This window comes from Pseudophryne corroboree, chromosome 4 (genome assembly GCF_028390025.1).
Source record: "Pseudophryne corroboree isolate aPseCor3 chromosome 4, aPseCor3.hap2, whole genome shotgun sequence".
Classification (NCBI taxonomy): Eukaryota; Metazoa; Chordata; class Amphibia; order Anura; family Myobatrachidae; genus Pseudophryne; species Pseudophryne corroboree.
In genome coordinates, this window is record NC_086447.1 from 709174160 (window position 1) to 709186225 (window position 12066).

At 42.7% G+C, this 12066-nt stretch overlaps 1 protein-coding gene across 2 annotated transcripts; it reads left to right on the top strand.

Moving 5' to 3' along the window:
• The first annotated feature begins 3345 nt into the window (after positions 1-3345).
• LOC134910205 (putative nuclease HARBI1) lies at positions 3346-8891 on the top strand. 2 transcript variants are annotated; one of them, XR_010176146.1, is made up of 6 exons: positions 3346-3413; positions 4442-4556; positions 4642-5014; positions 5324-5345; positions 6637-7266; positions 8698-8891. XR_010176146.1 is itself a non-coding variant. In XM_063917970.1 (5 exons), exons 1-3 carry the CDS (start codon positions 4166-4168, stop codon positions 5325-5327), a joined length of 768 nt encoding a protein of 255 aa, XP_063774040.1. In that variant the 5' UTR covers positions 3988-4165; the 3' UTR covers positions 5328-5345; positions 6637-7266; positions 8698-8891. The 2 variants fall into 2 exon arrangements, 1 of the variants encoding a protein (XP_063774040.1); XM_063917970.1 differs by lacking the exon at positions 3346-3413 and having other exon boundaries at positions 3988-4556.
• Positions 8892-12066: the final 3175 nt, after the last annotated feature.

A 12066-nucleotide genomic window follows, 5' to 3' on the forward strand; every position in this document is an offset into this window, starting at 1 on the left:
CAGTAATTAGCAGTTAATTGGAGAGCACATTCATCTGATGTTCAATTACTTGTTAATTACTGAGCCCATGAAAGTTACCAACCAGCAATTGACTGAACACACATTACATGTTTATTCTACTCACATATTAATCTCACACACTGCTAAATAAGGTTGTTATTTGTGTTTAACTTGGTGTGTAAGCATTGTGCCGAAATGTTTGAATGTGTGTTAGACTACTAAATACAAACAAGTTACATTTGTATTTAAAGTTAGATAATTCTGCAACATTCTGATCAATTAACCAGCACCCACATAATGCCGCATACACTGATTTATTTTTCAAAGTCACAATAATATAGGTTTTTAACATCTGTCAATGTTTTCAATGATGTCATGTTGTCCAAAGATATTTTATCAAGTTGTCGTGTCTGTTTTATTAATATGGACCTTAAAGTGTGGTGCAAAACAAACATTTTTTTTTTTATTAAAAATTTTTTAAGGAGAATTAGCAGATTGGTCACCAAGTGTCTATATGTTGACAGAATATTTTTGTAAGTAAGATTTTGCTAATGCATTACCTTCAAGAAATTGCACACATTTTGAAATTATATTTTTTATTTCAGAAATAATATGATCCAACATTTAAACATGGCTCCACATGAGTCTCACAGGCAGAGATAGACCAAGCACCAAGCAGATGGCACTGACAAAAATTATATTGCAGAACTCAGTACTCTGCAAATTTCTGCTTCTGACAAAAGTATCTTATAAATTCAACATATTTCACACCCTGCCACACAAAAATGTGACACAAACTGAGAAATAATTAGTATCCACCACACAAACACAACAATACACAGCACACTAGTGAGAGGAAGATGGCTCTGTTGTTTTTTAAAAGAAACTCACAGGCTACAATTCCTCCAAACAGAAAAAAAGACATTTCACTAAGAGGGAGTGATCCATTCTGGCCACACAAGCCAAGTCCAAAATAACATAGAGGCAACTACAAAAACATGGGTGCTGCCCATCTGGAGAGACATCACTTTCTTCTTTTTGGCCCCGCCTGAGGCTGATCTTCTTTGCTTGGTCTGCGGAGTGACCTTCGTTGGGCCTGCCCAGTGTCCTGTTCTTCCTGGGCAGGGGCAGGGGAGGGAGCCGATGTGGTTGGCTCTCTGCCACTGTGGGCAAGGGAGACAGCGATGGCCTGGAGCCCTTGCAAGATGTTAGTTGCAAGGCTTTGGTTTGAGGAGGCCAGTTGTTCTTGGGCCTGCCTGATCTCTGCCAGACTTTGGCAGAGTTGAGCAACACCTTGCTCAACACAGGTTCGGATCTCAGTGAGCCGGACAGTTATCTGGCTTACCTCCCGGATGACCCCGTCTTGAAATGTGTTTAGGCTCTCACCATACCTAGCAATTTCAAGCAGGATCTCCGGGATAGCAGAGGGTTGGGTGGGGGGGCCAGTAGGAACCTGCATAGGTGGGTTTTGTTGGCCCACACTGGCAGACCCACTAGGTCCCTCCACCTCAGCCTCAACCACATAACCGGCCTGTGACTCAAACTGTTCACCCCCCTGTGCTGTGTTTTGTGGCAAGCAAATAGAAGAATGTGTGGGGGAAAAGTTGGAGTCAAAATTAGTTTAAGATTATTAATACAGTTCAAATTTCAGACAAATACATGTGTAAACTTACCTTCCAAGTCATGTCCCGTCACAATCTCAGGCAGGTCCGTGTCCATATGAGACACCCCTTGGCCCTCCTCAGAACTCACACAGGCCATCGCCATCTCCTCCAAGTCAGTATACTCCACAGCGACAGGTGGTCCCCCCCCTGTTGCCCTTGAGGCATTCCACTCCGCAGCCCTCTTTGCCTTCAGGCGGGATTTGAAGTCGGCCCACCTACATAAATATTGTGAAAGAGGGAAAAAGTTGAGTCTTCTTATTGTTCAAAGTAAATATCTAGCACACATGTTCTGCTTGTGTTTGCTAGACATAACATGACATGTAACTACATTTTTTAGGCAACTTAGCACAGAAAATGGATTCTCAAGATGCACTTACCGTCGTCTCACTTCCTGTGATGTTCTGACGACAGAGCCAACTTCATTCACAGATTTTGTGATGTCTCTCCAGATGCGTTCTTTGGAAGCAGCCCCCATGTTTTTGGGGCCCCTATGTATTTTGGACATGGCCTGCGTGACCAAGACACGCAACTCCCTCTTAGTGAATGCAGGCTGTCTTTTTTTCCGTCTGGAGGTAGCCTGTGAGGTTTCTTCAGGTTGGTCATCTCCATCTTCCTCCTCACTAGCAGCTTCTGTCTACTGTGTTTGTGTGGCTAAAGTCAATTCTCCCTCAGTTTGCTCACTATGTGTGTGTGGCAGGGTATCCACACTCAATTCTTGAGGTTCAGAAGCAGAAATTTGCAGAGTACTAGGTCCTGCCTCAACATCCGCAGAGGCGGATTCTAACAAGCGCCTTTGCCACTCTAAGCGTTGTTTCTGCAATGCCATCTGCTGCTCTGCAATGCGGTCTATCTCTGCTGCGATTTGCTCACGAGAAGCCATGTTTGTGATGACGTGTACGCCGAGGTGTGTGCGCTTATATACCTACGTGCGAATCGTTAATTCACACAGGTGTACACTATTAATCTGGTGAATGATTGCACTGCTTATTTAAGGGCCGAGTTTGCACGCTGTGAGTGTAGGTAGTTTGGAGTTTCATTTGTTTGTTGGCTTGTGCGTGAAGGTGCTAGTGGAATTTGCAGAGTGAGTAATTGTCAAGCATACCTTTGTCCTTTTCTTTGCGTTTTGAATATAGGCAGTCATTTTTTGTGTGTATTTTCGTTTGTGAGTATTGTGTTTTTTTTTTTTTTTTTTTGTGTTTGCAAGTTTTTGTAATACATTTTAATGTTTTAATTTTTATAACACATATATATTTTGCAAGTCCATTTGTGAAAATATTCCCGTGCTTCTTTGTTTTGACTGTCATTAGTGTTCTCTTCTAGGAATCTACTTTTTGGTGAAAAAAACCAATTTTGACTTTATTTTTGGGTGTGGTCCACAAAAACAAGACTTTATTTCTTTAGGAGCAGGTAAGTGTCGTTGGCCTGTGTTGGAGTTTGTTTGTTGGAAGTGTCTGTATGCTGTTTTTGACTGTCATTTGTGTTCTCTTGTAGGTTTTGTTTTTTTGGTGAAAAAAACCAATTTTGACTTTATTTTTGGGTGTGGTCCACAAAAACAAGACTTTATTTCTTTAGGAGCAGGTAAGTGTCGTTGGCCTGTGTTGGAGTTTGTTTGTTGGAAGTGTCTGTATGCTGTTTTTGACTGTCATTTGTGTTCTCTTGTAGGTTTTGTTTTTTTGGTGAAAAAAACCAATTTTGACTTTAATTTTGGGTGTGGTCCACAAAAACAAGACTTTATTTCTTTAGGAGCAGGTAAGTGTCGTTGGCCTGTGTTGGTGCTTGTTTTTTTTTTTAATTTTTAATTAATTTTTGTGTAAAGTTTGCTAAACAAAGTGTTTGGGGTTTCCAGGATTGATCTGCAAAGTAGTGTTTGTCTTTCCTGGACTAGGTACTAAATTTTTTTTTTTTATTTTTTTTTTGTTTTTCAAAAGATTTTTTGCATTAATATATGTTTTTTATATCCAAATATTAAATTTAGTTTTATTTGCTTTTTATTTTTGTATTTTTTACATGAATTCAACACAGAAAAAATGTACGCTCCTGCAGTAAGTTGACACCACAATTGTAAAAACAGTTATTGTGTTAAATTTAGTAAAACTTTGATTTTTTTAAAATTGACATTTCTTAACATTCTCTCCAAAAAGTGTGTGATGTCAATACATATTGCGGCAGAAGCCCTACCTCCCCAACCCACGCCAGCACTCCCACCCCAACCGCCAGCCCCACAACCACAGCCGGCTCCTCATCAACCAAGGCAACGGAGGCGTGCTAGGCCACCAATTTTCAGAACCCGTGTCATACTTTTTGGGATGCCAGATGATGTGGTGGTGCGTAGATACCGGCTGCCACCACATCTAATCCTAGACACTCTCTCCATAATAGAGAGTGATCTGGAGTCTGAAATTCGGTATCCTACAGCAATACCACCATTGACACAATTCCTTGCAGTGTTACATTTTTTGGCCACAGGATCATTCCAGCATGTTGTTGGAGACCTGGTTGGCATGTCGCAGGGCCAGTTCAGTAAGGTCCTGCGACGTGTCTGCCAGGCTTTCATCAAGCGTGTTAAGCAATTTATTGCTATGCCTTTGGATGTTGGTGCCCTAGATGTGGTGAAGCGGCAATTTGCGGAAGGTGGTAGTCGCTTTCCACATGTTATTGGGGTTGTGGATGGCACACATGTTGCTATTCAGCCACCAAGACATAATGAAGAAATTTATAGAAACAGGAAACTGTTTCATTCTCTGAATGTAATGGTTGTTTGTGGGCCATCCCTCCAGATCCTTTCCCTGAACGCAAAGTTTACAGGGAGTTCCCATGATGCGTATGTCATTAGACAATCAGGGATATGGCAGAGATTAAGATCAAGTCAACGACCAGACATGTGGTTATTGGGTGAGTTGTTGCTCAAATTTTTTAGTTAAAAAGTAACAACAATATATGAAATTTGAGATCTAAAATGTGGCTCTTATTCCAACAGGAGACCGTGGATATCCTTGCACCCCCTGGCTCATGACTCCTTACCGTAATCCCAGGCCAGGACCACAGATGGCATTTAACTCCGCGCTTACTGCCACTAGGCAGCTGGTGGAGCGCACAATTGGTGTCCTGAAAGGGCGCTTTCGTGTGCTCCACCGCACGGGTGGCGACATCATGTATTCGCCGGAGATGGCAAGTAAAATAGTGGTCCTGTGCGCAATACTCCATAATATCGCGGTAAGGAGTAGTGTTGAGCTTCCTCAGGCAGAGGAATTGCCTGATGAGGAGCCAGGGGTTGTGCCACGCTTCGGTGGGGGGAGTGTGACACGGAGGGGGAGCCAAGTGAGGGCAAGAATCGTAGCAGAACATTTCAGGTATAGTGTTTTTCCCATTTATATTTGCACAAATAATACAACCCAGTATGCTTATGTATTTTTAAACATGATTGCATTTAGTATGTTCTTGTAAAGTGATTGGGGAATGCTGTTGTTGTGTTTGAATGGTTTTTTCTTTTTAAACATAAAAAACAAAAACACGTTAAGCTGACAATGTTTATGTAATAATTTAAATACTGTAATGTTAATAAATAGTGTCCTTATTTATTTTATATCCTCAAATCCTGATTATGTAAACAAACACACAAACAAATGATACTCAATGTTTGACACTTTGTGACTGTCCAGCTGAATGATCACACGACCTGTGGTGAGTACACAGATATGTTTAGTAATTTTCAGTAAAGTCTGTCTCTGTGTGTTTTATCTAATTGTTTCTAACAAACATTTTCGCTTCTGCTAATGCGAATTTCCGCTCGTGCAAAATAACACTCTGCTCTTCACAGCATTGCAAAGATCAATAAAGTTATTAGAAATGACATATTTTTGGCCAATCACATGCTACCAGACACTATAAATATATGCCCAAATAAGGAAAACGCCATTGCCATGATGCGTGCAGCACCGTTCTCCAGGCGGGAGCTCCGCGTGCTGGTGGCGGTGATGGACCGCCGCGTAGGCCGCGTTGGGCGCTTCATCCCCAATCGGGTGAAGCGCGAGGCCTACGCGGAGGTCCGCCGCCTGCTGCGGACTCGCGTCCGCAGCAGGCGGACAATCATCCAGCTGGAGAGGCGCTGGAGTGATCTCCGCAGGCGGACTCCAGATCTGTTGGCGGAGATCCGCCAGCAAATCCGTGCTCTCCATACACGAAGTAAGTTACATTACATACGATTTTTAACTTAAAATGTGCTAATGTTTGCTTGTTTTTCTTTGTTTCCGACGCATTGTTGAAAACCATTGTGCAAAACCATGTGCACTGCAGGGGAAGCATATGTAACATGTGCAGAGTGTGTAAGATTGTGGTGGTGTGTGTTAAAGCATTTTTTAAATTTGCAGTGTTAAAATAAAACAGGCTGGATTTTCCATGGCCATAATTTCTAAACACACCCAAATCTAACTCTCTCTGCACATGTTATATATGCAACCCCTGCAGAGCACATGCTTTTGGCCAAATGCAAAATAAATTCATGCTGTAATCCCCTTGGAATTACCAAGATTTTACAGTAAGTGGTAGGCTAATTGCATCCTTCAGTGTATTTTTTAGGAAATTAGGACAGTGTGTGTGGTTAGGGAAAACAGTACTGACTGTAGTAAAGTGACACGAAACAAGTGCATGTTTTCAAGAAATAAGAAGCAGCCTGGAAACTGCTCCAAAATACTGGATCAGTGCTGGCTATATAATAAGGTGCCTTGAATACTAATCTGGTGATGGTGCCTAGACCAATCACTATGACTCAATGGACTAGATTAAGGAATGAGCTTCAAAGTTCACGTTTTGAAACATTTTATTTGCTGTGGCCAACATGAAGAGGATCTTAACATGTTTGAGTTTCAAAAAAAAATATATTAAAAAAAAAATATGTAACAGAACATTGATATGAACAAATGAATACTATGCAATTTTGCATAATTTAACAATGTTTACAATATTTACATTCTAGGACAACAACAACGGCACAACTCCCCACCCCCTTCCCCTTCCCACTCACCCTCCCCTTCTCACTCCCCCTCCCCTTCTCATTCCCCCTCCCCTTCTCACTCCCCCTCCCCTTCACAGTCCCCCTCCCCTTCTCACTCCCCCTCCCCTTCACAGTCCCCCTCAGCTTCCCAGTCCCCATCATCTTCCCAGTCCACCTCATCTTCCAAGGCCCCCTCATCTTCCCTGGCCCACTCCACTTTCCATTCCCCTTCTCACCACACCTCTCCATCTCTTTCTGGGACCCCTTCTCCTCCTTCCCATACCCCTTCTCCTTCATCTTCGTCATCCCCATCTGAACCCCCCTCACCCTCTATTGCCTTACATTTCTCTCCACCCCCCTCGCCCTCGCAATCAGACCCCCCCTCTGAAATTGTTGCTCCAATCCAGCCTCCTTCCCCAATCCCTCCTCCTTCCCCAATCCCTCCTCCTTCCCCAATCCATCCTCCTTCCCCAATCCCTCCTCCTTCCCCAATCCCTCCTCCTTTCACCATCCCTCAGCCGGCTTCACCGATCATGCCAAGCTCACCACCCAGTGAATGGGCACAGGAAGCCCCTGACGAACCATCCGGGAGTCAGGATGTTGCCGTGGAAAGTAAGTTTGGTTTTGGTGTCGAAATGATTACCCACTTACACTTACAATGCCAAAACATGCAGGGTTGTACTGTTTGAATTCTTGTCCCCAGGACAAAATTTGGATATTTTCCTCATGGTGTACATGTTGCCTTTACATATTTGTGAGTGTCATTATATGTACAGTGTGTATGTGTGCAATATTTTGTGTGTCCACTCTAGGTTGACACTCATTAGGTAGCCAGGGTTGGCAGGACAACAGGGTTTATATGTGTTAGTTTTGAAGGCCAACAGTTAGACCTGAGTGGAGTTTAGTATGTTGTTGTCGATTTACACTTGGGCCTGTGTAGTCAGAAAATTTAAACTTACAAAACACATGCTTCACTTTGTTATGTAGACTAATGACACACTGATTTGTGGTGGGAAAGTTACATTCACAAAATGAAAAAAAAATAAAATAAACCCTGTTTGCACTTATTTAGTAAGGGCAGCTTTCAGGGAGTGTGGGAATGCTATGATATGGTGGCCTTCGGAAGATATTGATATGCAGTGTGAGGAGGCAGGACCAAACCCCTTTTAAATCATGCCACAAATAAAGGATGTGAATGAATGGCAACATGGTGTAACAGTGTTGAAGATGGAACATAGGGGGAAAAACCAAGATGTTTGCATGCCGGACAAATTTAAGCAGTTGGGCCAAACCATGTGCACTGCAGGGGAGGCAGATATAACATGTGCAGAGAGACTTCGATGTGATTGGGTAATTTTGATTCTGTGCAGGGTAAATACTGGCTGCTTTATTTTTAATGTGCTAATTAGATAGAAGATTGAACACATCACACCCAAATCTAACTCTCTCTGCACATGTTATATCTGCCTCCCCTGCAGTGCAAATGGTTTTGAGCAACTACTTAAATTTTTAAAGCTGCAATCAACTTGGAATTACCACCATAACTTTAACATGGGATGTTGCCCAGAACAAACAATACAATTAATCTTGACTATTGGGGAACAACTTCTACAAGTTATTAAATTTATTTAGCCTTGTTTGCTATGGCCAACGCTACATCTTACAATGAAATCACATAGGAGCAAATGTAGGCCATGCTCTTTACAATTGGAATAAGTCACACAAAAAAACTGAGCATGCTGGCTTTTTTTAAGGCTAATGATTGAACCCTAAAACAGTCATGAGGTATCAACTTTGCCATTAAGCAGGCCTGTCCAAACTGCGCAACTGCAACTGTAGAAAAACTACACATCCCAGCATGCCCTTACACAGGTTTTTCATTCCCTGGCACCAAAACTGAGTCAACGACTGCTGGTATATGTAGTTTCACACAAGCAGGAGGAATGCAGTTTGGACCTGCATGCATTAAAGTGTGCTTTGTGCCTTGCTAGGCTAATAAGCAATGTGAGTAAGTTAGTAATGTTTGTTATCTCTTAATTACAGATGTTGCCGTTGGAGATCCAACATCCTTGCAGGATATAGTTGGCAGTATGAGGCGCCATCTCCAGGCCTTGGTGGGGCTTTTGGACGCCATGCAAAAATTTTGTTAATTTTATTATTATAATTTTATATATTATAAAAAAGGATAATATCAGTATTCCACTTTTAAAAAAAAATAAACTAATAAATTTAAAAACTTCAGCGGCTCTTTATTATTTAGTCATGCAATAAAGGAACAGCAGATTGCAGAACAAACATTTCTTACCTTAAACATTTCAAACATCTAACGTAAGTTTTTTAAAATCAACAACTAAAACATGTTATTGGCTTTTTAAACATGCATACACCTTCATTCACATACAAAAACTGTACTTTAATAAATTCTAAAAACACATTAGACCAAGCACATTGCAAACATCTATATTTATATTAAACATGTAAATAAAAGGAGGTTATTTTATGGCTACAAAGTGTTTTTCTGGGATTTCAACAAATACTTAATTGATCATGACCATTTCAATTAATTCACTAATTGGATTTGTTATTGAGGAGGGCTTGTGGACTTTGATTTGGAAGGTGTTAGTCCACTTAATAGTATAAAAACAAATTGTGGTGCGTTTTTCAGCAAAAGTGATCACTTTAACTGAAAAATGTGTAAATATACTACAACTTAGTATTTGTACGAAGAAGTATGTGTTTATGCGATGGGTTCGCATTGCTGCGAGGATTTCGCATTGTTGCGATGTCATTTGCCGTACGCCCACTTTGTGTAATAATGCGTGCGAATGTGCTAAAATACGTTGGGGGCGGATGTTCGCAAATTTACTACATTAACGCAACTTTACTAATAGGCTGTGCGAACGAAAAACTTAGCGATCAACTCGGAATGAGGGCCATGGTTTTGCCCAACTGCTAACAAAATTCCTGCTGCAATCAACTTGGAATTACCCCCACTGTTCAGGATACTAGAACTGACACGGAGCAGCAGCAAGATACAGCAATGGACTACTGTACTGTTCTACTATATACTGGTCACCCCAATGCAGCATTGATACTGAGCACAGATATTGAGCACTGTTCAGGATACTAGAACTGACACAGAGCAGCTAGATACAGCAATGGACTACTGTACTGTACTACTATATACTGGTCACCACAATGCAGCACTGATACTGAGCACAGATATTGAGCACTGTTCAAGACACTAGAACTGACACGGAGCAGCAAGATACAGCAATGGACTACTGTACTGTACTACTATATACTGGTCACCACAATGCAGCACTGATACTGAGCACAGATATTGAGCTGATATTTAGCTGATATTGGGCTATTCAGGCAGAGAACATAGCAACGTCCTCTCTGCTCAATCTACAATGCACGAGTGAAAATGGCGGCGACGCGCGGCTCTTTATATGGAATCCGAATCTCGCAAGAATCCGACAGCGGGATGATGACGTTTTCCCCCGTTCGGGTTTTGCGAGTATGGCAGGAAGAACCAAGGCTGCCTCAGACCCATGTAAACCATGTGAAGTTCGGGGGTGGGGTGGGTCGGATCTCGATGAACCGAACCCGCTCATCTCTATTCTCAAAACAGCAGAAATAGCCAATTCAATCACATACACAATAAAGTATATAATCAATACGTATCTGAGTGGGTTCTCTCCTGCGTCACCGCTCCTCCTTGCAGTTGCTCCAGCTCTCTGCGCCTCTTTCTCACTTGCTGCCATGCACCCGGCTTCTGGCATCTACTCCATCCACAGTCCGCAGACCTCTCACACGCAGGCTGTGGCTGCAGCAGTGCACACTCACTCACCAAGCAGCAGCACCCCTCACACGCTTTCCTCCCCTAGCAGCACTCCCTCATTCACTCTCACCCTGCAGCAGCAGCAGCACTCACACTCTCACCCCCAGCAGCGCACACTCAGTCACTCACCCAGCAGTAGCACTCACACTTCCCTATTTCACACACTTACACACACATGTAAATGTGGCCCTCATACACTTACTTGCTCACTCACTCCACAAGCCACGGTAGCAGCAACGGTCCAGCAGTGCCCTCTCACTCACACAATTTCACTCACTCCCACACACACAGCAGCTGAAGCGCACACAGAGCAGCGGCAGCAGCGATTCTCCTGCTGCCCGTTCTGCTGTACACAGCCCGCTCAGCCCGTCATCCGCTCAGCCAGGCACCGCTTCCAGATTCCTGGCCTCCTCCCGCACGTGCTCATCACTTCCGCTTCCAGCCCCCTGATCTAGTCAGCGTCTACAGCCTCTCATCAGCGTCCACAGCTGAAACGAGAGGCTGTGAATGCATAGTAATATTTGCAACCTTAAATGTGTGTATGTTGTTTTGCTTGTATAAAGTGATAATGATTTTCTGTAGGCATAGATGTTTGTATGCAGGTATACAGTATGTGTGTGGGTTGTATGTTGATATGACATATGCACATGACATATGCACTGATTTTAAATTAGTACACATAAATCACACATATACTGAACAATGGATATGACATATGGTCCTTTTCTATTTTGACAACACATTTAAAGATTTTTTTTGTAAATGGGGACTTTACAAATACCTTTTTTAATATTTATTTCTCAATGGACAAATACCTACTAAATCACATTTTGAATTGTGCATTATCGAGTAGCTAATGGTTTTTTTGTTTTCAAAATTTAAGTAAAATAGATAAAAAAAACTGTGTTACTCTCTCCTTAGGCAGAGCATGAAGGAGGCAGCAGCAAAGACAACAATCCCCTCAGCAAATCCTCACACCCCCTCAAGAACCATGCCCTCATCAAACTCCCTCCCCCCCTCAAATCTTCCACCCCCTCTGAACCTCCATCAGCCCCTCAATCTTCCTTCCTGTTACGTTCTTTGTGCTCCGAACGAAAGATATGGAGTGGTAAGTCCCGAGCACAAGAACGTGATGCTGAAATTATGACTAGGTATAAATAATAACCCCTAGCAACCTAACTCAGTTGTTTCCCCCGCGTGGTCCGTCTACGCCTGCGAGACTATGTGTTCTTGGGCCCACTGCAGCCGCGTTTGAAGGGCGGATTAGGTTTGCCTTACTCTGATGCCCCCCAGTCTTAGTATGAGACAAGGCGTAAACAGAGACGGGATGATAACAAGGGGACCTCTAACTAATCACAACAACTGAGCTAGGGGCTACTACAAAACTACAAACTAATGGTATGTGTGGCACGGCCACCAGAGGGAAAGGAAACCAAGGTACGTTATCCAAACCCTACACGGCACCGCCGTATACCAGGAAGGACAGCTATGGCAGAACACCTCCGCAAAAACACCAAAAGGAACAAGAATAAACGGAATTCCACAGCCAAGGCCGCAAGGCGTGG